Genomic DNA, 26,305 nt, shown 5'->3' with positions numbered 1-26,305 from the left:
AGAAGTCTGTTAGAAAGGGCTAGATCCGGCAAGAGTTGGGGGTAGGGTAGTTCAGGGGTTAGGCCAAGCGACGTGGGAGGGATATACAAATATGGTTATTTGCATAGGCCAGCCCACTCTATCAGAGTCCTGAGCGCCGGAGAATGACGTGTAGCCGGGCTGGACAGTGGCATGCAAATCATGTTATTTACATGGCCAGCCCCTCCTCGCAGCCCCAGAATAGAGCTCTGATAGGCCAATGTCTGCGCAGTTAGTTTAAAAATGTACGTAAATACACATATTAGTAAGTAATTTACGTAAGCACTTTCTATAACAGAGGAAAAAAAGTGCGGAACATCCCTGATAGAGGAAGAGACTGAAAGGGATGCCACAGTATGACCCATTCCACCCTGTCCTTTCGGGAAAAATTGTGGGAATCTGAAAAAAGCAATTTAGGAAAGCCACGCCCCACAAGCAGATAAGACTTTTGTCTAACAGCCTCGGGTCTAAGAACATTTTGGGCGACCCAGCCTGGAAGGACTATGCAGATGAGGTTATTTAAATGCCGCGCTCCCTCTACCAAGGCCAGGTTGGGGGGCCGGGTGGTCAGGGGCTCAGGCCTACCCTGTGGGTGTGCTAGTGCGGACTTGGGGATGGCAGAGAAGTTGGGGATGTTCTGATGGGGTTGCACCTGTCCCTGGCAGGGTACTTGCGACTATCAGTTCACCAGGACACAAAGAAATAGACACTAGTCTGAAGTATGCACAAGTCAGGGTTGCACAAAGGCCTACCCTACTCAGGGTTCATGGTCACACACAGCTGTATCAAGGGTGCCAAATTCACACAAGACAAACACAGACTTCAGGGCATAAACGCACAGTCAAACGCAACAGTCAGACAGAGTCTGGGACCTTCCAGCATCAAACATGCATGGAGATCACCTAGAGGCCTGAATTTCCGTTTCCTGGCCTTGGTCCCAAACAACCCCAGCCTCATGGATACAGTCACCAAGGGCACAGAGTAGTCATGAGCAATGGTGTCACACACACGATCAGCACATATGCCTACAGACGCTGTCACACACGTGTCACAGGACACCAGTGCTACACAGGTGGGCCTCCAGTATGCCTTAGCACAACATGGGCAGTTACAGATTCCCTCCACAGCACCACCTGAGTCACAGTGTCCCCCCAACGCTACATCCAATCCAGGAACATGACCCCCACACACCATGACAGGTGGTTCTTCCATCGGGTACTTCTACTGTCTCCCTTCCCTCCCCATCACCCCAAAATAAGAGAGGCCAAGACACAGGTGTAAACAATGCTTTATGGGGGTGGTGGGGACTGGACAGGCCTCCAGGCAATAAATAACACGTACTCGCAATGGCGGGGAGCTGGGGCCAAATGCCCTGGTCTCAGGCTTTGGGAACTCTTCGAGTATGGTTAGGGGTTCTGGGGGGATGGGGATTAGCCAAGACAGAGGAAGCAGCAGCAGGTACGGATTCCCCCTTCCCCCGTGGCTCAGTCTTGCCCCTCAGCCAGGCCCCACCAGGCCAGGGAAGGGGGACAGGTGGCGGGGCAGCTTCTCTGGGGCCAGGACAGGTGAGGGGCTCGGCCTCCCAGGGCCTGGGTCTGGGCCCCGGCCCGAAGGGCAGGGCTGGTCCTGGAGAACGGATGAGCTGAAAAAAAAGTGTGTGGTGAACTAAAGGGACCCTGGGTCTACCTGGCTAGGGTCTACGTCTCATTTCTGGGTATCTTCCTGCCTATCTGTGTCCGTCTGTCCATACCTTTCTCTTCCAGAGTTTCTGCACTGTCCGATTTTGTGTTTCTCATCTGCCGGTAATTTGGGGCTGTCACTCTGAGGGTACCTGCATCTCCCTGTTTGTCTCAGAGGGCTGACCCCTGGAGTCTACACAGGTATCTACACAGGTATCTCAGTATCTAAATTTCACGCCCCCCCCCTTTGTATCTCTGTGTCCCTCTGTGTTCCTGGACTGCTCTGGCTCATTCCAGTGTTTTCCAAACTGAGCAGGACATCTTCAGTTAGTGCTTGTTGCTTTAGCTACAAATAGCATTACCTGGGAGCTTCTAGAAATCCGGAAAGCACTTCAGAATCTCTGGGGTGAGGCCCAGGCATCAGACTTTTTTTAAGCTCTCCAGGTAATTTCAATGTGCAGCACCGTATTAGTGGGCTGGGAAATCAGTGTGATGGGCCTTGGCCAATGTTTCAATGAAACAGAATAAGATAGAAGATATCAGAGGGGGGCGCCTGGGTGGCTCAGTGGTTTAAGCCTCTGCCTTCGGCTCGGGTCATGATCTCAGGGTCCTGGGATCGAGCCCCACATCGGGCTCTCTGCTCAGCGGGGAGCCTGCTTCCCCCTCTCTCTCTGCCTGCCTCTCTGTCTACTTGTGATCTTTGTCTATCAAATAAATAAATAAAAAGCTTAAAAAAAAAAAAAAAGAAGATATCAGAGGGGCATCGTATATAATACTATTTGGTCCCTAGAGACACCAAGCAGTTGGGTGTCAGAGTTTGGGGGGAATGGGGCGTGACTGCTTAATGAGTACGGGGTTTCCTTAGGGCAACGAAAATGTTTTGGAACATTTTCTTGGAACGTTTTGGCTAACATATGCCATGTGAATTTCACCTGGACTGAAAGCAAAAACAAAAACAAAGAATATTAATACTAGAAAAACATGTTTCAGCTTTGATGTGTGTGGAACTGTATCAGATCAAGACGTCTAAAATGTATCTTCTCTTGCAGAGTGCAGTCAACAACATTTGAAAAAGCACGGTATTATTACATTTGATTCATTGAGAGCAAACCCTGAAAAGGACGCCATTCTGAGCCCTCGGGTAAAGACACAACCATCCATTCCTACAAAGCCCCAGCTCTTTCAAATAAACAGCCCTCATTTCTCAAGTCTTTAGTAAGCATCAGGCCCTGTGCTAAGGACTTTACATGAATTGATGTAATTAATCTTCTCAACACCCAAAGGAGGTAGGTACTATTATTAGCACGATTTTACAAGTGAGAAAATGGAGAACCCAGAGTGTCTAAATAATTTGCCCAGGGCACATGAGTGGCTCAGTGGGTTAAGTGGCTGCCTTCGGCTCAGGTCATGGTCCCTGGGTCCTGGGATTGAACCTCGCATCAGGCTCCCTGCTCAGTGGGGAGCCTGCTTCTCCCTCTCCCTCTGCCTGCTGCTCTGCTTACTTGTGCTATCTCTCTGTCAAATAAGTAAATAAAAATCTTTAAATTAAAAAAAAAAAATACATAAAGAATTTGCCCAGAGTCATGCAGGTAGGAAGCGACAGAGTCAGAGTTGAAACCCAGGCACCCTGGTCTGGGATCTCTCACCTGTCACCTCCTTCCCTTCTCAGATGGGGAAGACAAACACAATAATGACTGAATGTTCAGAGCTGAATGTTTTAAAAAGTAGAGGGCACCTGTGAGGCCAGCCAGCTAGAGGTAGTGGCCACGAGTGGGAAGGTGACAAGGGTCTGGCAACGACCAGATGACAAGGGGTAGTTGGTGCAAGAAAGGAGGTTGGAGGGGCGCCTGGGTGGCTCAGTGGGTTAAAGCCTCTGCCTATGGCTCAGGTCATGGTCTCAGGGTCCTGGGATGGAGTCCTGCATCGGACTCTCTGCTCAGCGGGGAGCCTTCTTCCTCCTCTCTCCCTGCCTGCCTCTCTGACTACTTGTAATCTCTATCAAATAAATAAATAAAATCTTTTTAAAAAAAAAAGAAAGAAAAAAGAGAGGAGGTTGGAGGACAGATACGCCCCAGCGGAGCCACAGCAGATGCAGGGGTGTGGAAGGAAACAGGGCTGCCCAAAACACTCACCCTTGACTCCTCTCTCTCAAATGCCACATCCATTCATCAGGAATTCATGTTGGCTCTGCCTTCAAAGTATATCCAAGGTCTGAGCACTTTTCCCCATAGCCACCCTGGAGCCGCCAATGGCTGGAAGCAGGGGAGGCGGGGAGGGAGGGGAGTGTGGGGGGAGTTGTGAAGCACAGGGCGAATTGGCAGGACATACACACTCTCAAAGAGGTGGGGATGGGACCTTATCCTGTAGGACCCTGCAAGCCCAGCAAGGAGTGTGGACCAAGCATAGGGGAAGCATGGCTTCCTGGAGGAGGAGAAGGAGGGGGAGGAGGGAAGAGAGGGAAGGAACAGTGTTTCTGACAGAGGGAACAGCATGAATGAAGACCCAGAGAAACGGGAAGAACTTCAGGGTGTCTGCAGCAGCCTGAGCGGTGGGGAGAGGTGTGAGTTGAGGCAGGTGAGGCTGGCGGGGCAAACACCAGGCTATGAGCTTCGGCTCTGTCCCATGGACCCTGGGAACCATGGGTGGTTTTAAACGGGGGAGGGACAGGATCAGATTTGTGCTTTAGAAAGACCCAGTGGCTACATCAAGAGGGGGCAAGACTACAGAGACCAGGGAGGAAACAAACCTAGCCATGTCTCAGTCCCTCCTCTGCCTGTCCCCCCATCCTGTCCACCACTGTCTCTCAGCTTGACTCTGCAGTAGTCTCTCACTGGTCTCTCAGGAACCACTCCTGCCCACCCCCTCCTCTCCTCTATATGTGGCCAGAGGGATCCTGGGAACACCTGAATCAGGTCCTGTCCCTTCTCCGCTCAGAGCCCTCCCATGGCTCCCATCCAACCCAGGGTACAACCCAGAACCTCCTCATAGACAACAAGGCCCTATCCAATCTGTTTCCCCCAATACATAACCTCATCTTCTCCCCCCTCCCCAAACACACACACATACTCTGCTCCAGCCACACTGGCCTCCATGGACTTCCTGATCCAGGCCAGGCATGCCCCTACCTCAGGCCCTTTGCACTGGCTTTTCTCTCGGCCTAGAACACTCATCCTCCAGAGACCCATATGAACCCCCCAGCTCCATTCCCCTCCTTAAGGTCTTTGGTCAAATGTCACCTTTTCAGTGAGGGTTTCCCTCATCACGGAATATCTCCACTGCTCACCTTTTACCCACCCTGACTTTCCCTTTATTTTTCTGCACAGCTCTTATCTTCTTAACTACCACGTCATTTTCTCATGTGTCTTGCTTATTGCCTGTCTCCTCCCAAGAGCATGTTGGCTCCACAGGGGCAGGGACTGTCTGTTTGGCCTACTGCTTGAACAGGACCTAGCACACAGCGGACACTCAATAAATATTTGCTGAATTAGGCATGGGTGGGTCAGAGATCCCAGGCAGAGAGCTGGTAGCAAGATGGAAAGGACATCCCCAAGGCCAGGATAATGGCTCCTTTCACTCGACTGTTTTTGCCTCTTTCTCACTTTCTCTCATGGCCTCTTCTTTTCTGTGTCTCTGTCTCTGTTCAGTATTCCCCGGGACCCTACCCCTGCCGTCCCAGGGCCCCAGGCTCCCACCTGGCTCCGTGCACATCTCAGCAGCCACATGGCTGAGGGGCGACGGCCTGGGCGCTCCGAGGCTGCCGCAGCTGACGAAGGGAGGCATCCCCGTACTGAATGCCCGAGCCCATCCTCTCGGGGTCGAGCTCGCCTGGGAGGTGGGGGGGCAGGGGAGAGGTCAGGAATGGTCCCCTGGAGACCTTTGGGCCCTGCCTTCCGCTCCCACTCCCACTCTGGGCAGTCAGGGGCCTCACCTGAGTCGATCTTGTTCAGGATGGTGCGGGCACACTTCAGGAAAGCCTCTTCCACGTTCTCACCCGTGAGGGCGCTAGTCTCCAGGAACATTAGCTCTGAGGGGCAGGGCCTCAGTCAGTCCCCACCCTCCCCTTGACTTTGAATGACCACCTCTCATTCTGCTCCTCAAGCATTCCACCTCTGCCCTCACTCCAGGACCTTGTTCAGGCTGCTGCCAGGCCATGGAAGGCCCCCCTCCCCAGGTGGTTCCGGCTTACAAACCGCCTCCTCCAGAAAGTCCTCCCTGACCTCCCAGCATGATCAGCTGCCCTCCTAGCCCCATGGGCTCCCACAGCCCCCTGTGCCTCCTCTATCCCAGCCCTGACCTCTCTGGAAAGGGTCCTGACTCCCTTCCCGCAAGTGCTGGGCCCAGGGTGTCTTTACAGCTATGTTCCCAGCTCTGCTAGGACAGGCCCAGGCCCACCATGGTCCACCCTTGAGCCACATGACAAGGCCTCACAGAAAGTAAGAGCCAGGACTCCAGCCCACGTCTTTTCAGATGGCAAAAAACCATCCTCCAAACCTGGAGGGACACGGACAGACCCTGAGCTTAGTAGATGTCTGGCCAACACAGGAGTTTTCAAATGAGTTTACACTCACATACCTTTCGATGTGGCTGTCAGTCCTGTCCATGCCCCTAAGGCTATTGCCTGCTAACTTGGAGTCTACCCTGTCCTCTCTCCCTTACTCACAAAACAGGCCAGTCTCCCTGGGTCGTCGGAGTTTGCAACCTCCACGTCACGCCAACAGCCTGCACTTATTGACGGCGGTTAACGCAGGGCCCGCTGCCTTGTCCAGGCAGTGCTGAGGGCTCCCCAGGGACCGATCCCCTAAACCAGCCTGCGCTATGCGGGCAGAAACACTGTGATTCCCACTCCCCAGGTAAAGAAAGACAGCTGACATGTGGCAACACTCGAATCTGAACCCAGACCTCTCAGTGTCCACACTGCCCTGCTAGGCACAGCCACAGACAGCTGGGAGGCCCACGGGCCCCAGTGGACAGCTCCTGCTTCTCTGCTGAGGCCCCCTTCCCCACTGGTCCACCACAGGGTCCTCACCGTTCTCCTGGGCAAAGCGAGAGGCCTCCAGGAAAGTGACCTCGCGCTCCGGGTCCAGGTCTTTCTTGTTGCCACAGAGGATGACCACGATGTTGGGGCTGGCCAGCGTGCGGGCATCTGTTAGCCAAGCGGCCAGCGAGTTGTATGTCTCCCGGCTAAGGAGAAGGGAAAGAGGAGGAAGGGAGGCAGGCACAGTCTGGGGGTCCCGCCCGGCCCCGCCCCACCCTCTCCATGCACCCACCTGGTAATGTCATACACCAACAGGGCTCCAGCCGCCCCTCGGTAGTAACTCCGCGTCACCGACCTGTGGGGCCAGGGGGACCCAGTCACCCCCGAGGCTGGGGTCTGCCCTGAGATTGCCCCCCTCTGCGGAGAGAGACTAGTGGTTCGGAGACCCCTCTTTACTGCTGGCCCATCCCCCCAAAGCTGGCGATGGTCTGGTCTCAGCACAATTCCCTTCTCTGCTGCTCTCTTTATCTCCCTCAATCTCTGCCTCTTAGTGGTCTGTCTATCTGCCTCTTGTCGGAGTGTCTGCCCGTCTTCGACTCTCTCTGTGTCTCTGTCTTTCTGTAACTCTTCACTGGTCTGTGTCTTTCCGTCTCTCTCTTACATGTGTGTCTCTCTCATTCCCGAGGGCTCTCTATCTCTGTTTGTCACTCTGGCTCTGGTCCTCTCAACCTCACTCATGATTTCTCATGCATTCGCTCATTCCTCATTTCCTGCCATCTCTCCTTTGCCCAGTCCTGACCAAGTGCTCTGCAAGGACATCTGCTTGTCCCTCTTCTGCCCCATCTCTTGGAGGCCCTGTTCCTAGGGCCCGAATCTCTGTCTGGGTCCCCCTCGAACCTGGGCAATCATTCCATAAGCATTAAGCCCAGCACAAGCCATATATCCTTGGCCCTCTTTCTGTCTCTTTTGCTCAGTGGATCAACACACCAATATTAACTTAGCAGCTACTTGGTGCTGGCCTGGGGCCACACCTCTCCAAGGACTCGACTCCCTCATGTCCCTCCTCTCTCCGTCTCTGTTTCTCCAACTCCGGGTTTCCAGGCATCGACCACCTTGTCTGCAGACCTTTCCTGAAGACATACTGTGTGCTGAGCCCTACACAGTTCTCTCCCCTCTGCCACACACATCCATATCTCCATCTCTGTGCCTTCGCCTGTCCCACCCTCCCTGTCTCTGGCTCTGACCTGTTTCTCTCTGTGTCTCTTTATCACCCTTACCTTGCTCTTCTTCTGGGTCTCAGTCTTTCTCTGTCCCTTTCTGAGTGTACCTCTTTTCCAGTCTCCCTCTCTTTAGTCTCTCCTTTTCCACCTCACCCCATCGCCCCCACCCTGGGCGCCTCTCCCTGGGCACAAGTCTCCATCCCTCCAGCCATATGGGTCGATCAACTGCAGTCTCTCTAGGGTCTGTGAGTCTGTCCCTTCATTATGCTTCTTTCTCAACATCATTTTCCCTCGCTATCCCTGCTCCCTCTCCAAGACCCTTGCTCTCTCTGGCTATAGGTACCTGTACTCTTTCCCCTTTGCCTGCCCCTCAGTGGCTCTGTGTCAGATCTCCAAGTGACTGCACACACCTCTCTCTCTCTCTGTCTTGCTTTCTCATTTTCTCTCCTCTATCCCACTCCCTTGGGAGCCCAGCCCACCTACCGAAACCGCTCCTGGCCGGCTGTGTCCCAAATCTGGAGCTTCACAGTCTTTCCACCCACGTTGACCACCCGAGATCCAAACTCCACGCCGATTGTGTGGTTGGAGTCCTGTTTGACTGGGAGTGGGAGGGAGAGAAGAGGCAGTGCAGGGGCTCAAAAGATTCCCTGTCCTCCCTGGCCTCCTCAGCCTGTACCAAACCATTCTCATTGCTGGGGTGACTGAGGTTCAAGGAGGATCTAGCAAAGGCAAGGGCCAGGCAGCCAGCACTGGAATTGTACCTACGGTCAGCCCTGCCCCTGCCCCCGCCATGCCCACGCCCACAGTTCAGTGCTCCCAGGACCACTCCCAGAAACTCACACTTATTCTCAATGAACTGATGAAGGAGACATGATTTGCCAGTTCCTGCACTGCCAATCACCAGGAATTTGAAGAGGAAGTCTGAGCAGATGGAGCCAAGATCAGGGAAACCCATATGGAGAGAATGATACAGGGCAAAAAAATGGAAGCCAAGAGACCATCACAGTTACAAGGGGACAAAGAGACACATGCAGCAACAGAGCAACAGTAACAACGGTCACAGACAATTCTTACACAGTGCTTACCACATAACAGGCACGGTTCTAAAGTTCTTCACTACTGCAAGCTCACTTATTCCTCAGAAAAACTCTATGAGGGAGGATACTAAAGAGTATCCCCATCTTCCAGATGAGGAAACTGAGGCCAGAAAGGTTAACTGGCTTCGCCAAGATGCCATAGCTGGGCAGAGCTGGGATTCGAATCCAGGTCTACTGGCTCCAGAGTTCAAAAGTTTGGCTATTACCTAGTTAAAGCCTCTTGAAAGCCATCTTATCGAGGACTACAGGCTTGCCCTTGCCCCTCACGACTTCACCTCCCACCATGCTGACCTTCAGTCTATTCCCTGAAAATGATAAACTGGTTCCCACCTCAGGATCTTTGCACTTGTTCCCTCGACTTTTCCCTGCTCGTTGAAGGATCGCAGCTCCTTCTTACTCGTTCTAGTGCTGTTTCTACCACACCCTGTCCTCCCTCCTCCTCTTCATCCATCCATCCATCCATCCATCCATCTTTCCAGATCTTTCAATTCTTGGTTCCTCCACCCCTCCCTCTGCCCCCACACTCAGGTGTAAGCCTCGGCCCTTGCCAAGAGTCCCTCCCACCACTTAATTCAAGGACAACTCATCCCCAACCCCACTGCAGACCTCTCAAGCCAGAGCAGTCCCAGCGTCCACAGCATCCCCTCGGGGTTCTCCCAGCCCACCATCCTCCAGCCCTGCCATTCATAAAGTCAGCCCCACCCCATCCACTCAGGCTCCGCCCCGACACATTAAGACCTACCCTTTCCCTCAAGGCCTGCGCAGGTCCATCAAGACTGGTTCCCTCAAATCCCGCCCCAGACCCGTTTAACCCACACACCAGACCCTCAGGCTCCGCCCAAATCGATGGAGCTCAGCCTCGGACCCACTAAACCCCTCCCAGCATCCACTAGGCCCTGCCCAATGCCAGACCCCGCCCCCTGGCACATAAGGCCCCGCCCCACTCCCCAAAGGCCGCATCCTCCCTGGGCCCAGACCCCAGACCCCGACTTCGGCCCACCACCCTCACCGTAGGTCTCGGCCATGACTCGGTCGCGGCCGCTTGGGGCCGCAATATGGCGCCGCGGCCGCGCCTGCTCCTCGGCTGGCAGCCGCTCCACTCCGGCTGCAGCCCCGGCTCCTTCCTACTCCCGGGGCCGGCGCCGCCACTTCCGCCTCCACCTCCCTACGGCGCGACCCGCTAGGGCTGCGGGATACCAGGCCACGCTTCCCAGAGGCAGGGATTGGTGAGCTCGACGGCCGGCAGGCGGGACAAAAGGCGAGGATTGGCGGCGCGAGAAGGGAGGGGCCAGAGGGGGAGGGACCAAGACGAGCGATTGGCAGAGCTAGTGGGAAGGGACCGTACAGAGATGCCTTGCCGACCTGAGAAACGGATTTGGTCAGGAGTACGGGTGCACAGTCGAGACTCCGGATTGGGTAGGAGTGGGCTTGGGGGCGGAGACATGGCTGCAAAGAACGGGGCATGGACAGCATCGACAGAAAGACCCTGAAGAACAGCGGATATTGAGCTGGCGAGCGCTCTTTCTGACCCCAAAGGCAAGAAGGAGGAAAACTCGGGGGTGGGGGAGATACACGTAGGCTAACCTCCCATCTCCCTTTGCAGATGCCTCTATTCTGTGATTTGTGTCTTCCTCATGGTCCGATTGGTTCATTCCCAATAGTCCAACTCCCTCTCGTTGGTCTAGAGAGGACACTATGACCCGCAACCGAGCTTTTCAGGTTATTCTGCCTTCTCATTTGCTTGTGTGTGATATTTAAGTTTAGGAACCCACCTCCAGTACCCAGCATGGAGCTTAGAGCTTTTAGTCAGTGGAATTCTGCCTAGCAACCACTGACGTTACCACGGTCAGGGGGCTGACTGGCTAAATTCAGGAGGCTGGGGAAACATTTTCTTTGTTACACCCCCCCCCCCCCGCCATTAAGACCACAGGGACCCTCATTTTGCACTTGGCTGGTATATTTGCATAAAGCTGGGAAGAAAAAAAAAAACAGCAGGGACAGTGGTAGACTGAGCTCACTGGCAGTAGAAATCCCATTTCTGAAAAAGAGAAAGGAAAACAGTGGGGAGAAAATCAGCGGTCACACACACCACAAAGGATCTAGTGGTTTTAGCAAAGGCTGTGGCGGCAGGGGCCAGGTTTAGCCAAACACATGCTATGCAAATTAGCCCAGAGTCCCTTAATTTTTGCGCCGCTCAATCTGACAGGGACTTAACAATCCCCGTTTTACAGAGGAGAAAACTGAGGCAGGGACTTTGTCCCAGCACACACAGCTACGCTGCCGGGGAGCCAAAGGCAGGAGAATCTTTGCTCATTATCACAACCCCAGGATCCTCCCTCTGGATCCCCGCCAGCCCCCAAGACACTCACATCTGTCTTCACATCGATTTTGCCAGGCTTCAGGGTCTGGTCCTCCCGTACAACACTACTGGGGAAATAGCCCAGGCGAGCAGCTAAATCTCCATAGTAATCTCCCTGAACCTGGAGAGGAAAAATTCAAAGCCAGGGTCTGGGAAGATGGCAAACTCATTCCTATTGAAGACCATAGCACTTTTCTTCTTCCTGATCTCCAGATGGTTGGCTCCATCCCTGTCGCTCAGACCTCAGTTTACATGGCGGCAATCCCCGACCACCCGAAGTAGTCTCCCAGTCAATGTGTATTAATTCTCAGAGGAGCACATATTTGCTGATATTTTTGGATGGCCTGTCTCCTTCTATTAGAATAAAAGGGATCATTCACTGTTATATCTTCAGGGTCGGGAACAGAGCCTGGCACTATAGTGGGTGCCCCATGATTGCTCAAGGTAAAAACCAAGTTGATCACAATAGCCCCTCTTCCCTCACCCCTGCCAAACTACTTCAGTCCTCAAATTTTCCCTTTGGGTGGAAAATTAGGTCATACTCCCACCCCACCCCCATATCCTTTCCTCTTCTGTTCTCTGAAGACTCACACTGCCTCCCCAGAAGAGCCGCCCTCGGCCCTTCAGCTTGGAGAAGACATACACGACTTGGCCCCTGTGTATGGTCAGGAAACGGCAGTCGGGAGCCACGTAGTCCTGAACGGCCACAGCCATGGAGATAGGGTCTGGGGAAGGAAGAGAAGGGAATGACAGCACCCTCCACACAGGCTAGCCACCCCAGCCCCCCATCCCCAGCTCTTACAGCTGCATTCCTCATCAGCACACAGCTTGCGGTCAGCCAGCTTGGGCATGGCGCGGCCCCCGACACTGGGCCCCAAGAAGGCAGACAGCAGAATGATGACACCGAGGAACGCTGGGGACCCAGCCATCATGGACTCCGAGCAAGAAAGTGATCAAGGGGGAAATAGGGTCTCTAATTTCCTTATGCCCTCCCTCTCTCCAGCAATACAAGGAAACCTGTGTTCTCCATGCTGTCTCCGCCCTTAATCAGTCCCAAATTTCACCCACAACATGGAGAGGCTGTTACCCAGCCAGAACCATTTCAAGGATAGGGTGAGGGCTGCCTGCCCAGGGAAATGCCCAGATAGGCCCAAAGCAGCCCAGGCCACTCCAAGTGCCAGCCACCCCCCACCCCCTCAACCATACAGGTTGAGATATTCAATTCCATCTTCTCTTGAGGCTGCTTGGGTACCTGGGCCCCTTCCACGAACAGAAACAGGGAGCTAGTACAGAAAACTACCTTGGAATTTCCTGTGCTTGAGGACAGAACAAGGCAGCCTTTTGATCACCAGAGAAAGACCCACCCTCAAGGACCAAGTATTTTATGCTGGATCTTAAGGCTAGAAATGCCCTCCCATAATCACTATTTATCTTCCCAAGGCACTTCCTGACTGGGTGACCCGGGCTAAGCAATTTTTCTGAGAGCCTCACCTACTCCTCTGTAAAATGGTGATTAGGAAAGCAAAGTCATTCAGAGTATTCAGCACGTAATTTTTATCTTATTAACTCACATGGACACTGCATCACCTTAAGAGGGCTGTTATAACCCCTTGCCATGGAAATGGCAGGGAGAGCCTTCAGAAACTTGCTCAAGGTTAGAGCCAGAAGCAGAAAGGCCAGATCTGGCTCTAGGCCCATACCCGTCAGAGTGTGGAGCTGTGGAGCTGTCCTTTGCCCAAGGTCAGGAGAAAGTCGGGGAGGGTGATCCGAACTCAAGTCTCAGCCTCTAAAACGGTTTCCAGTAGATCTCCGTGCCCAGGTCATTCTCCTGGGTGGCATCTCCCGTTCTCGAGCATTCTTACCTTTGGCCACAAGTCCAAACTTTTGTGAGGGGGAAGTAAATTGGGCTTGGGGTAGGGCAGAATTCAAGGTCAAAGCCTGGACCTCAGCCATCTCTGTGCCCTCCAATACCCAGCACCGCCACCATGGACAGGAGAAACTGCTCTGTTCCAAAGTCACGTCCAATGACCGGCCTTCCTTGATCACCTGGGACTGTTCCCAGACCTACCACCCCAGCTGTCTTATCAGAACATAGTATTTACAGTTGGCTTGTGTATTTCATTCACCACTGTGTCCTGTGCCAAGAACGGTAGGTACTCAGCAAGTCTTTGCTGAGTTTATAGTGTTTCCTGAGTGCCTGGCAGCAGTGGGTGTGTGTTTGGGATAGCGGCGTGTACCAACAATAAGTACCAAAGTACTAACATACAGGAATTCTTCCCTTACATGAGAAGAAAATGAAGCTTGGAGTGAGGACATCCATTGCTCCTGGGGAACAGCTAGGGAGTGCACCGGGAAGACAATAAAAACCAGGATCTACTGACCACAGAACCCGTGGTTGCCAGTGTGGTGGGTGAGATGTTTCCACTTGCCATCGGCAATAAAGACTTGCCTCTTAGTGGAGACAACAATTCCTTTCTCCCTTCAGTCTTTCAGATCCTGAAGGAGAGAGACTGTATTTGGTGCTGTAAGCCTTTATCACTGCAAATGCTGATGTTTCTCTTTAATAGAAAAGAGCAGACAGAACAGGAGCAAGCTTGGGATTAGAGCCTCCACAGATGAAGACCAGACAGTACTGAACACTGGCTTCAGAAACTCATTTCTGTGGTCAATTTTCTACTTCTGGCAAATGATCTCGTTTTTCTATGTGCATGGAGTGAGAGTCTTAAACAATACATATATGTATTTTTTAGTCCATTAAAAAAATTGCCAGGGGTGCCTTGTTAAGTGTCTGATTTCATTCAGCTCCTGATCTCAGGACCCTGAGATCAAGCTCCAACTCAGGCTCCCTGCTCAGCTGGGAGTCTGCTTGTCCCTCTCCCTCTGTGCCCTCTCCCCATTCTTTCTCGCAAAAAAAATTAAAAAAAAAAAAAATCTTAAAAATTTTTTTTTCCCAGATCAGGTGTGTAACAGACTGTTGAAGAAGGTCCCTCCTTTGATCTCCCGTCTTACCCATAGCTTCAGCTGGGTTACATAACTGTCCAATCAGAAATTCCTTTTCCGGGACTCCTGGGTGGCTCAGTTGGTTAAGCAGCTGCCTTCGGCTCAGGTCATGATCCCAGTCCTTGCTCAGCGGGGAGCCTGCTTCTCCCTCTGCCTCTGCCTGCCATTCTGTCTGCCTGTGCTCTCTCTCTCCCCCTCTCTCTGATAAATAAAATCTTAAAAAAAAAAAAATTTTTTTTTTAAATTAAAAAAAAAAAAAAAGAAAGAAATTCCTTTTCCTAGACTCCCCTGCAGCCAGGGGACTGGAGGGCGTGGTTCAGCCACCTGGCCAAGGCTCCTAGGTGGCGGATTGCCAGCAGGGAAGATTAGCGCTGTTTGAAGTGGCCACACCCTTTGTGCCTGGTCAGTGGCTTCCCATGTGGGAATGGCACTTCCACTCCTTCCTGAAGGCCAGGCTGCAGCTCAATCAGAGACCACAAACCTCAACTCAAGTGTCTCAAACCCAGGTTACCCCTCCTTCTATCCTTCCAATGAGTACCTGAGCATCCAGTTCCCTTCCTTTTTTTCCTGAAGTATCCAGCATTGTTTCTGGGGCCTGTCACTATCACAGAGGCATTCTTTCTGAAGATTCAAAAAAGGCATAGAAAAACCTCTTTCTTGACACTCTTATCATGTTAGAAAAAAAATACAAATCTACAAAATGAATAGTGTGCCCTTAAATTTAGGTGGCATCCTTGCATAGTACACGACCTGCCCAACTGTACATGGCAGTCGGGGTTTCCATTTCCTGCTCTGAATGCTCAAAGGAGACAAAAGAGGAGTTTTTCCAAACTGGTAAAGATGCCTAAAGCTTAGACAAAGTTACTACACTATTCTGTGTTTCCCCAGGGTTGCAAACCCCAACATGCTAAGAGGTCCAAACACCCAGAATATTCTGATGTGTAAGAAAAGAAGGCACAGAGCATAAGAAAATAAAAAGACAAATGGTTGTGAAAAACCGAACCTCAAAAAAACCACTTTAATTCCGGCCTAACAGCGCCAGGTGCAATGTCTGGGGACAGACTCTGGGTACAATGCTGTGTGGCGACCACTCACTCACACACGGCTCTGAGAAGGCCCCCAAGGGGGACTTACCTTCAGGGGGCTGAGCCAAGGGGGGGAAGGGGTGGCCCCAGAACAGGGGGCAGGGGCAGGCAGGGGGAAAAGGTGCTACTTCTTGGCAAAGGAGATCTTCATGGCATTGTTCTGGGTGATCTTGAAACCCTGTAGTGCGTCCCGAGCGGCCCCTGCCTGGACCTCATTGTCAAACTCCACAAAGGCAATGTCGTGCCGCCCAGGGACCAGTCGGACCTCCTTGAAGCCAGGGAACCTGAAAGAAGGGAACAGATCTCAGGGAACCAGACTCAGCATCCCGAATGTTCTGGCATTGGGAGCGTAGAGGCCAGGGATGCCGCTGAACATCCCACAATGCACCATAGGCGATGATAATCCAACCCCCAGATACACACAGTGCGAAGTGGAGGAACCTCAACAGAAACAAGTACAGGCAAGACAAATGTGTCATTTAAGGAAATATTTTAACGTGAACACCTATACCTTTGTAACCTACAACTTAGATCAAGAAACAGGACACGTGGGACACCTGGGGGGCTTAGTCAGTTAAGCATCTGCCTTCAGCTCAGCTCATAATTCCGTGGTCCTGGGATGGAGCCCCAGATTGGTCTCCCTGTTCAGTGGGGTGCCTACTTCTCCCTCTGCCCCTCCCCCTGCTTGGGCTCTCTCTCTCTCTCTGCCTCAAAGTCTTTTAAAAATAAAAGCAAATTCTTAAATAATTAAGAAAAAGAAACAGGAGGGGTGCCTGGGTGGCTCAGTGGGTTAAGCCTCTGCCTTCGGCTCAGGTCATGATCCCAGGGTCCTGGGATAGAGCCCTGCATCGGGCTCTATGCTCAGCAGGGAGCCTGCTTCCCTTCTTCTGTCTCTGCCTGCCTCTCTGCCTACTTGTGATTTCTTTCAAATAAATAAAATCTTAAAAAAAAAAAAAAAAGAAAAGAAAAGAAAGAAAGAAAAAAGAAAAAGAAACAGGACACTGCCCCCCATGTCCTTCCCCAATCATAACCTACCCACCCTGTTCCAGGAATAAACACTACCCTTTTTACAATCCTCTGTTTCTCTCATTTCCCCGTTTTCTTCCCTAACTTCCTTCCCCATTGGGCAACCATGCTCACGGTTGCTGGGTACACTTTCTTCTGCCGCTGTTCTTACAAAGTACGTATTGTTTTACAGAAGGATATACGTGTGATACTGTTTTTTTCTGTCTTACGGAGTTTCGCGAAATTCCCTGTGGGCACTGTCACACAGAACCACCTGTGCTGCTCTGTTCCTCCGACTTGCCCCAGAGCAGACCACAGTCGAGGAGCGCGTCTGACCTCTCCCATCTCCCGGTGCTGCCTCCAACTCCCCAATTCCCCAGCAGCCGGAGGAATGAGGTCCATCCACACCCCTTAGCACTTGTCTTTTTTTTTTTTTTTTAAGATTCCATTTATCTATTTGACAGAGAGATTTATTTATTTGACAGGCAGAGAAGCAGGCAGGGGGGTGGGAAGCAGGCTCCCCTCCGAGCAGAAAGCCCAATGTGAGGCTCGATCCCAGGACCCCGAGACCACAACCTGAACCGAAGGCAGAGGCTCAACCCACTGAGCCACCCAGGCGCCCAGGACTTGTCTTAAAAGAGTTTAGGGGGGGTGCCTGAGTGGCGCAGTGAGTTAAAGCCTCTGCCTTCGGCTCGGGTCATGATTCCATGGTTCTGGGATCGAGCCCCGCATCGGGCTCTCTGCTCAGTGGGGAGCCTGCTACCCTTCCTCTCTCTCTCTACCTGCCTCTCTGCCTTCTTGTGATCTCTGTCTCTCAAATAAATAAAATCTTTAAAAAAAAAAAAAAAAAGAGTTTAGGGGGCGTCTGGGGGGCTCAGTTGGTTAAGCGTCTGCCTTCAGCTCAGGTCATGATCCTGGAATCCCAGGATCCCGCTCCCTGCTCAGCAGGGAGTCTGCTTCTCCCTCTGACTCTCCCCTGCCTTGTGCTCTGGCTCTCTCTCTCTCTGGCTCTCTCTCTCAAATAAATAAAACCTTCCAACTGCTCGGTACCACCTCACCATTATTTTATATGCACCTAGCATTTTTCTGATTTAGAGACTGGAAAGAGGCAGCCCAGGGGCTCCCCCACCCCTCACGAAGTCAAAGAAGGTCCCGCACTGCTACGCCCTAGGCTTGCCACTATTGCACTTCCGTGGCCGTGGGCCTGGCCTCAGTTTCCACATTTTAAGCCTCCAGTCACTGTCCTGTCTGCAAATCCCAAGCAGGCTCAGGACGCCACCAGCCTGGACATGGTGCCATCTCCTGGCCATCGCCCTCTGGCCCCTGCCCAGCACCCGGCCCCACTTACTGGTTGAAAAGCATGGACAGCATGAGCTCGTTGGTCTCCTCGGGCAAGTTGGTGAGGAATAAGATGTGATTTGGTGGATTTTCTGAAAGCTGCAAGGGAGTGACAGAGCCATGAGTCTAGTGGAGGACCTATTGCCTTTCTGTTTCCCAGCACCGCCCTGCTTGAATTCTTTCTGGGCCCTTCACCCGACATCCCTGAGGTTGCCTATCTATACCGCCTTGCCCCCACCAGGAAGCAAGCCACAAAGAGCACTGCTGTAGTCATCGGCAGGTTCTCTGCAGTTCATCGAGTCTGACTAGATTCTGGTCGCCCCTCCAGCCTCACCCTGACCACCCGAAGCTCCGCCCCCATAACCAAGCCCCCACCCGTCCCTGTCTTTTCCCTTCGTCCCTGTCTTTTCCCTTCGCCCGTCCCAGCTATTTATGACACCCAGGAGAAGGAGACACTTACAGGCTGGGCAGGCGGCATCTGGCCCGGCATAAGCTGCTGTGGGGGCAGGGCCCCTGGTGGGATCTGGCCGGGAGCCAGGCCTGGAGGCGGGATCATGCCCGGAGGCGGCATGTAGGGAGGCTGGCCGGGCATGTGGTGCATGATGCGGGGTGCCTGGGTCATCGGGGGCATGCCCTGTGGAGAGAGGACGGCAGGGCTGAGCGGGGCAGGTGTGATGTCAGCAGGAGGCAGAGAGGACCGGAGCTCGTCGGGAGACCCAGGGTGTGAAAGCCACAAAAGGAGAGAGCCCAAGGCACCCATGGAGACAAAGGTCACCGGAAGGAAAATGGATGAAGCAAAACCTACATGAGCACAGGCTATATTTTTCCTTACAAAAACTCACCTGTGTGGGGGAAGACACCTGCAGAGAGGAACAGACAGTGGAAGGCAGAGTGGGAGGGGCTGGACAGGGCAGATGCCAATTGAGAAGGGAGGCGTGGTGGGGAGAAGGGAGCCAGCCGGAGGGAGCACAACTCCGACCCCCAGAGGAGATGGGGCGGCCGGAGCGGGAACCACAGTTGAGGACTCAAAGGCGGACAAAAAGCTGGGTGCAGAAGAGGGGAGTGGGTCAGAGCAGGGAAGCAGAGCCGTAACACCAACCCCACTGCTGATGCCAGACAGAAAGGGAGCCAGCATTGGCGAAAGCTGGACAAACAATGTGTGACCCAAGCAGCAGAGCCAACGTGGAGACCCCAAAGTAAGGAGAAGACTCTCTGAAGTATCTTGTGCTTTTCTCCATTCTGTTTAGAAAACAGGATGTTTCTACTTCTCGGGCCCTCATGAAGGTCATGAAGAGATTTTCCTGTTTCCTTCTAGAAGCCTTATTGTTTTAGCTGTCACACTGAGGTCTATGATTCATCTCAAATTAACTTTCATAGCTGAGGTAGGACTAATACTTTGCCTCATAAATATGGACCAACTGGTCCAGCACTGTTTATTAGGGGGAAAAAAAAGTCAGTTTACCAATGGACCTTGTTGGAGCCTTTACTGGCTGAGAAAGCCTGTGTGGACCTTTTCAAGACTCTCTTCTGCAACCTGGTCCATCTTCCTCCCCAACATCACATTACCTTGATGACTACAGTGTCCCCCCACCGTTTTATCCTCCTCTCCCGCCTTGCCTTGCCTCTCCGCACACCTGTAGAAATGGACTGTCAATGCCCCCCAAATTCCTGCTGGCATTTTGACTGGATTTGTGTTGCGTGTTAGACCAATCTAGAGGACTGGCATCTCAAGTTTTGAGTCTCCCATCCATTTACTGAGTTCACCTCCCACTTCTCTCAGTGATGTTCTATACTTTTAGTGGGTGGTTTCTGCACACCTTTCGTTACATTTAATCCTGAGGTATTTTCAAATTTGGAGTCTACTTTTTTGTTGCTAGCACAGAGAAATAAAACTGATTTCTTCCACACTGATCTCTCCGGCGAGCCTGCTAAATTAAATTCACTAATTAATCCAAAAAAGTTGGTTTGTGGTTTCCTCTCGATTTTCTGCATAGACATTAAGACACAGACAAGATCAACGTCAAGGGGAGAAAGAAACTAAGAGACAGACACACAAGAGAAAGAAAGCTTCTGCAAAACTGTCAGACAAGCATGGAGGCACTTCCAAGTGCAGACATCACCCAGCTGTGCTATCTCTCAATGAGAGGTGAACAAGTTCTAGAAGGAAATGGAAAGGGAGGGAGCCAGAACCCCAAGGGGAGCCCTCCCTGCCCCGATTGTGCCCACATGCCAGGCCTAAGGCTAAGGCAGGCCTGATGGAGAGAGGTCAGCATCTCTTGGCCCTGGCTTACCGGAACAGGGCCCTGGACAGCCCCCACCACAGGGGTGGCTGCCCCACCCTGCACGGCCTTCTTGGCTGCTGGGGTTTCCTGGCTCTTGGGCTTCCTCTTCTCCCGCTTGCGGTCCCGCTCCACAAAGGTGCCCTTCATCTTAGCAATGATATCCGAGTCAGTCTTTGCATACTGAATGCGCTGCCAAACAGAGTACAGAAGGGTGAAGAGCGTCGATCTCAAGGCCTAATTGCCTGGGTGCAAAAGCAGACCTTTACCAGCAGCTCAGTGAGTCCAGTTATGGAAATCGCATGGCCTCAACATCCTCATCTATAAAATGGGGACTGTGGAGATTTCCCACTTGAAAAGATGACCATAAGGCCTGAATGAGTTTCAGTGCTTGGAATAGTAGCTGACACACAGTAAGTGGGTTGCTGGGATTTTGAAGGGAAGATGGGACAGTCCTGAGCATTGGGTCAAAGGCAGAAATCCGAGGAAACAGGGCCAGGATAGGAACATTATGCAGGGAAGGGGTGGTTCCAATCACACAAGAGTTCAGACCTCCAGATGTGCTTGGGTGACTCAGTTGTTAAGCATCTGCCTTCAGCTTGGGTCATGATCCCACAGTCCTGGGATCGAGCCCCACATTGGGCTCCCTGCTCAGCGGGAAGCCTGCTTCGCCCTCTCTCACTCCCCCGCCTGTGTCCCCTCTCTCACTGTGTCTCTCTCTGTCAAATAAATAAAATCTTAAAAAAAAAAAAAGTTTACACCCGCAGGCTAAAGCTCATTCTCAGCAAATTATGGAGACCCTCTACTCTGGGGGTACAGCAATGAGCCCATCAGACAAAGTCCCCACCCTCATGCTATACTGAAAGAGAATGAAGAAAAAGATTAAAAAGTGTCTGGCTCAGAGCATGGAGCCTACTTTAAAAAAAAAAAAAGATACGAATCAAAAATTTCAGAGTGTGGCTAAGAGAGGCCTCAGTGAAATGACACTGGTATAGAAAGGGAGGGAGGGAGGGAGGGAGATTCAAGGAGGGAGTGAGCAAATTTCACTGGTGTGCTGGAGGCAGCCCTGGGGCCACATGTGGAGAAGAGCCTGCGGGGAGCAGGGGTCCAAGCAGAGACCAGGAAAGCCTTGGGAGAGGAGGAAGAAGCAGGCTGCTGTGAAGATTCCAAAGGCCAGACCAGCTTGACAGACTCCTGGACAGAATTCTACTGCCAAGGGGCGCCTGGGTGGTTCAGTAGGTTAAAGCCTCTGCCTTCAGCTCAGGTCTTGATCCCAGGGTCCTGAGATAGAGCCCAACATCAGGCTTTCTGCTCAGCAGGGAACCTGCTTCCTCCTCTCTCTCTGCCTGCCTCTCTGCCTACTTGTGATCTCTATTTGTCAAATAAATAAATAAAATCTTAAAAAAAAAAAAAAGTGTCTGAAATGCTCTGAGCAGTGATCTGGGGAGCAGGGAAGGACTGACCCAGTAACATTATGGTCTTTATACTTCAAGAGCGAATTCCCAGCTGCCCCAGAAAAGCCATGTAAGATGCAGCAAATCTGGGCTCACGCCCAGAGGTAACAGGCAAATCAGTGCCCCATCCACACAGAGGGAGAGTTCCAGGCTACCTCACCACTCCAGGGGCCCACTGTCTTCCACGGGAGGTGACCCACCTGGGACCTGGACATACCAGCATTTGCTGTTCCCTCCCCAAGGGAGTTGGTTCAAGGAGGCGTGTTCCCATCAGGTGAAACTCAGATGATAGAGGGATAAGGGAAAGGGCCCCAAGAACAAAAGATGGCTGCCAGCGATCTGACAGGAACACTAGTAGAGGGCGGGCACTTTAAGCCATTCTCTACCTTCCAGAATGCAGCCCCCTGGCTGTGCATGCACATGGTCTCTTGAACCCCAATCTACCCGTTTCTACCCATTCATGGTCCCCACCTGGTCAGGGCTGGAACTCCTGCTAAACTCCGGCTTCTAATCTATGCTCCCCAACAGCCAGAGGCATCTCCCTAAACACTTCCAAGGCTCCCCAGCACCCCCACCCCATGCTCACCCTTCTCTCCAGCCAAACCAACTTGACCCACTTCCTCGACTGCAGATGCTCTCAGTTATCTAACACTTTCTCCCCCACTTTCCCTAGCTAGTCCTTCTCCTTTGTGCCTCACATCTACTGGGTACCCCATCACTGGCTCCAGCACAAAGAACAGGAAATGCTAACAAACAGCCAGAGAGACTCCCGACTTTAGGGGACCAGACTACGGGTGACAAGAGGTCCAGACCCACCCAGTCTGCCACAGCACTCACCATGGGCTTGTCGTAGAAGGGGAAACCCTGCATGGAGCGCAGGGCGTTGGTGGCACTGCTGACCTCCTTGAAGATGACAAAGGCCTGGCCCCTCATCTTCAGGCTTCGGGAAACCAGGATATCCAGGATCTGGCCAAACTGGGAGAAGATGGCATAGAGGGACTTCTTCAGCTCTGCAGGGGGAGAAAGGGAAGGCCCATGGGTGACTCGAAGTCTTGGAACCTGTCCTTGGGGGCTGAGATCCTTTTTCAGAGCCGAGTGAGGCCCAGAAGGAAAACCATCAGCCACCTGACACAATGTCACAGGTCAGGAACCCCTCAAGGGCCAGCAGTATGAGCAGCAGCCAAGAACACTGGGGTGAGTTTGGGGGCTCCTCTGAGAGCACAGACGGTACCAACACCCCCTGCTTGATGAAGAACAGGAGGCCCACGTAACAAAGGGCCTATGACAAATGCTCAATAAACGTGAGCATCCTTTTTCCGGTCACTGGCACCTTGACCCAGGTCTGGGTGAGGTAGCCCTGGCCAACTTCTCCAACCTCGTCCCCCTATACTCCACCCATGTAACTCCCAGTCACGCTGGCCTCACAGCTCCTTCCCAGGCCAGGACATGGATGCTGCCTCAGGACCTTTGCCCAGACTACTGCCTCCACCACAAGAACCTTTCTCCTGTTGTGTCCACAGCTGTCTCCTTCTAGTCAACCAGGTCTCAGTAACAGTGTTCCCACTTCAAAGGCCTCCCTCTGACCATCCTGTCTTAAAAAAGGTGCCCTGTTGCCACTCTCCCCACTCCTCGTACCCTACTTGCTTTTCCTTTGCAGTCTTGCCCACCTCCTGACCTCAGATGTGCTTACTGGTTTAGCGATCCTTAACCACGAGCCCCTCCCAATTGCTTACTGCAATACGCAGACTTTAGACTTTAGCGGCCACCCATCTCCAAAAACGTTTGTGTGAGTAAAGATACCATTATATGTTTTACGGAAAAAACTTCACCAAATTCTCACAACCACTTCATGAGATAGTGTCTGTAACAGTCTTAATTTTACTAAATGGAAACAGATGCTCAGAGGATTGTCAGGGGCTCCAGAGTGCCCCGGAGGTACTGGGAAGCTACAGAGCGGGACCCAAGTCCATCTGAACCCCACACCACTGCATCTAACAAATGACCACACTTGATAGGGCACCTAGATGGCTCAGCTGGTTGCACGTCTATCTTCGGCTCAGGTTCTGATCCGAGTCCTAGGATTGAGCCCAACATTGGGCTCTCTGCTTGGTGGAAAGCCTGCTTCTTCCTCTCCCACTCCCCTCACTTGTGTGCCCTCTCTCGCTGTGTTTCTGTCAAATAAAATCTTTAAAAAGAAAAGTTACTCCCCTGGACTCTGGGCCTCTCTCCCTTCTCCCCTCTTGCCCACTCAAGTACAGTCTCCATACATCATCCTCACACCAGACTGTGTCCCTCACCTGGCTCCCAGATGGCCTCAGGACAAAGTCTAATGGCTCACCGCCCACAAGAGGCCAGGAACCATCAGGGTACTACTCACTGGAGGGTTCTCCCTGGACACAAGCCTCAGTCACATAAAACTACTTGTTATTTCCAGAATGCTTCAGGATCTCTTTGGCCGTTAGACATCTGCCCATGTTGGTCTAGGTTGGGAACACTTTTCTCCCTCACCAAACATACACATAGCTTCCTCTACCTGGAAGTCTTCTCTGAAATGTCTCCTCTTCTATGAGAAGGAACAAATGCCTCTGTCCAGGTGCCCCACTGGCTGGGCACCATACTCTAAGAGCACATACAGGGGACTTACATGGCTTGTCTGGTTTTCTTCAATGGTAACTTTATTGGCAACTTCAAACAATCCCAGCAAACTCCTTTGGTTCTCCCTGAGAATTTTCTTTTTTATTCGCCCTCCCCCAAGACTTTTCTTAAGGGGATAAGAGACAAATTTTACCCAGCCCTTACTAACAACTAGATAGCATATAAGGAAGCACTGCATAGATGATATTTGGCTCAGGTAATCCATGTAACGTCCATGCAAAGAAAGTACCAGGACTTTTTTGTTCAGTTTTCAGATACAGAAAATGAAATTCAATAAACATGATAAAGAAAATGGAAAAAACACATCTAATGTCAAGAATCGAGTTCTTGGGACGCCTGGGTGGCTCAGTTAGTTGGGCAGCCGCCTTCGGTTCAGGTCATGATCCCAGTGTCCTGGGATCAAGTCCCACATCGGGCTCCTAGCTTGGCGGGAAGCCTGCTTCTCCCTCTGCCTCTGCCTGCTGCTCTGTCTGCCTGTGCTCCCTCGCGTGGTTTCTCTCTCTCACTCTCTGACAAGTAAATAAATAAAGTCTTTAAAAAAAAAAAAAATCGAGCTCTTAAGCCGAATTCCACGCTGGTGGCCTCAACCCCTTTATCTTGCTATGTGGCCTTTGGCAAGTCACATCACCTGAGTCTGGTTCCTAATCTGAGAAAACGGTGTTATAGCTCCTTCCTGAAGGGCTGTTGGGAGAATTTAAAGTAGTAAAGATGTACATATCAGTACCTGATGATGGTGTTAGCGATGTTACTATAATTCCGTCTTCTTTTGGAAATTAGACACCTCCATTGTGGGCTGATCACCGAGAATACCACCGTGACCAAGACCATCCCAGTGCTTACCCTCAAGGAGCTCCCAGATCAGTGCAGACAACTACCAGCCCCAAAGAATCAGGGCTTCAAAGGGACATGTCCAAGGCCTATGGGAAGTCAGGGACAGGCACCTGAGCCGTAAGGGGACGCCAAAAGGTTCTTGGAGGAGTCCTGTGAGCTGAGACGTTCAGGAATGAACCACAGTGACCAGGTTAATCGCTAGACCGTTAAGATGGACTGCAGGAGCGTTAAAGACACAATGAGCAGCGTGTGCAAAGGCTGAAGGATCAACTGACAGTTTGCCTGGAGAAGGCGAAGGAAGACACGTGAATGCGGGGGATGGAAGAAGGGGCCGGCTCCTGCGAGGTCACCTGGAGTCTGGACTATCCCCAGAACTCACCATCCTTCTTGATCTTCTCGTTGAGATTGTTGATATAAATAGTGTGGTTGGGGCGGGTCTCGGGAACTGCCATGGAGAGGTGCCGAGGTAGAGCTGAAAGAAAGAAAAAAGAACTTCAGCCCTGGGTTTCTCCAAATCCTGTCCCAAAGCGGGCTTAACGGGCTGCTCAGGGATCTTACTGCCACGAGGAAGTGAAGAGAGGCGGGAAAGCTGCACAGCTCGGAAAACAAAGCGAAAGCGGTACCCCGCTTCTCCTCCCCGCGTGGTAGAGGGACCTCTCTAAAGGTCTACTACGAGTCCCAAGGTGCTCTACGTGACCCAGTAGGCGGGGCGTCCTAAGTGGCGAATCCCATTGGCCTAGGAGCTCAAAGGGCGGCCCGGGAGAAAAACCCGGATGTATGAGCCAGTTAAGAGACGACTCTGAAGCGCCCAAAACCTCGCGCAGCGGGAAGATAGTTTCCCTCACGAGGCGCGAGAAGGGCCAGGAGGCAAACGCTCTCCTGGCCTGGCGTCGATGGCCGCCGTCGCCCAAGATTACTCACCAACAGAGCCGCAGCTCCTGCGAGTGTCGCCGCGTAGGTTTCTGAGCGTCGACTACAAAAGCTTCCTCTCCTGATCCCGCCTTTGTCTTTCTGCAAGCCAATCCCGCGCGGAAACTCAGTAGCTTGACCAGTCAGAATGAATCTCGCCCCTGGGCCCAAATCTTGCCAATCAAAACGACATTTGGGTTCCCGCCTCGGCAGAAAAGCCCCGCCCGACCCGTCCAGAGGGTCTAGGGACCAATCAGCGAAGGCCCACCCCCTCACGCGCTTCTGACCAATGGGGAAGCCGCTCGCCCTTGGGCAGCTTCCGGGGGCGGTCCTTTGAAAGTCTCTCCAACAACCCCCCTCCACGCTCAGCCTTCTCGCGTTACGTGGCTCTGTGGGGGTGG

At 52.4% G+C, this 26,305-nt stretch overlaps 3 protein-coding genes across 5 annotated transcripts; all 3 read right to left on the bottom strand.

Moving 5' to 3' along the window:
• Positions 1–1,290: 1,290 nt before the first annotated feature.
• Positions 1,291–10,204, bottom strand: RAB4B (RAB4B, member RAS oncogene family). The gene is made up of 8 exons (XM_013047661.2): positions 9,999–10,204; positions 8,733–8,813; positions 8,376–8,490; positions 6,965–7,027; positions 6,724–6,878; positions 5,626–5,721; positions 5,390–5,522; positions 1,291–1,660 (listed from the first exon to the last, which is right to left on the bottom strand). Exons 1-7 carry the CDS (start codon positions 10,012–10,014, stop codon positions 5,407–5,409), a joined length of 642 nt encoding a protein of 213 aa, XP_012903115.1. The 5' UTR covers positions 10,015–10,204; the 3' UTR covers positions 1,291–1,660; positions 5,390–5,406.
• Positions 10,205–10,928: 724 nt separating this feature from the next.
• On the bottom strand, positions 10,929–14,177 carry MIA (MIA SH3 domain containing). Of its 2 annotated transcripts, none has more exons than XM_013047662.2 (4): positions 13,211–14,177; positions 11,940–12,073; positions 11,359–11,469; positions 10,929–11,027 (listed from the first exon to the last, which is right to left on the bottom strand). In XM_013047662.2, the coding sequence occupies exons 1-4, from the start codon at positions 13,299–13,301 to the stop codon at positions 11,004–11,006; spliced, it is 360 nt and encodes a 119-aa protein (XP_012903116.1). In that variant the 5' UTR covers positions 13,302–14,177; the 3' UTR covers positions 10,929–11,003. The 2 variants fall into 2 exon arrangements, with proteins under 2 accessions (XP_012903116.1, XP_004776155.1); XM_004776098.3 differs by lacking the exon at positions 13,211–14,177 and adding an exon at positions 12,151–13,042.
• A 1,158-nt stretch (positions 14,178–15,335) lies between these two features.
• On the bottom strand, positions 15,336–26,126 carry SNRPA (small nuclear ribonucleoprotein polypeptide A). Of its 2 annotated transcripts, none has more exons than XM_004776110.3 (7): positions 25,917–26,126; positions 25,375–25,467; positions 22,347–22,519; positions 20,068–20,247; positions 18,237–18,410; positions 17,787–17,875; positions 15,336–15,717 (listed from the first exon to the last, which is right to left on the bottom strand). In XM_004776110.3, the coding sequence occupies exons 2-7, from the start codon at positions 25,445–25,447 to the stop codon at positions 15,558–15,560; spliced, it is 849 nt and encodes a 282-aa protein (XP_004776167.1). In that variant the 5' UTR covers positions 25,448–25,467; positions 25,917–26,126; the 3' UTR covers positions 15,336–15,557. The 2 variants fall into 2 exon arrangements, with proteins under 2 accessions (XP_004776167.1, XP_004776168.1); XM_004776111.3 differs by lacking the exon at positions 25,917–26,126 and adding an exon at positions 25,554–25,690.
• Between the last annotated feature and the right edge of the window lie 179 nt (positions 26,127–26,305).

This window comes from Mustela putorius, unplaced genomic scaffold (assembly GCF_011764305.1).
Source record: "Mustela putorius furo isolate JIRA1106 unplaced genomic scaffold, ASM1176430v1.1 tig00000196_pilon_pilon_pilon, whole genome shotgun sequence".
In the NCBI taxonomy this organism is placed as follows: domain Eukaryota; kingdom Metazoa; phylum Chordata; class Mammalia; order Carnivora; family Mustelidae; genus Mustela; species Mustela putorius.
Note: the sequence above shows the minus strand (reverse complement) of the source record. Positions and strands in the feature narration are given on the sequence as shown.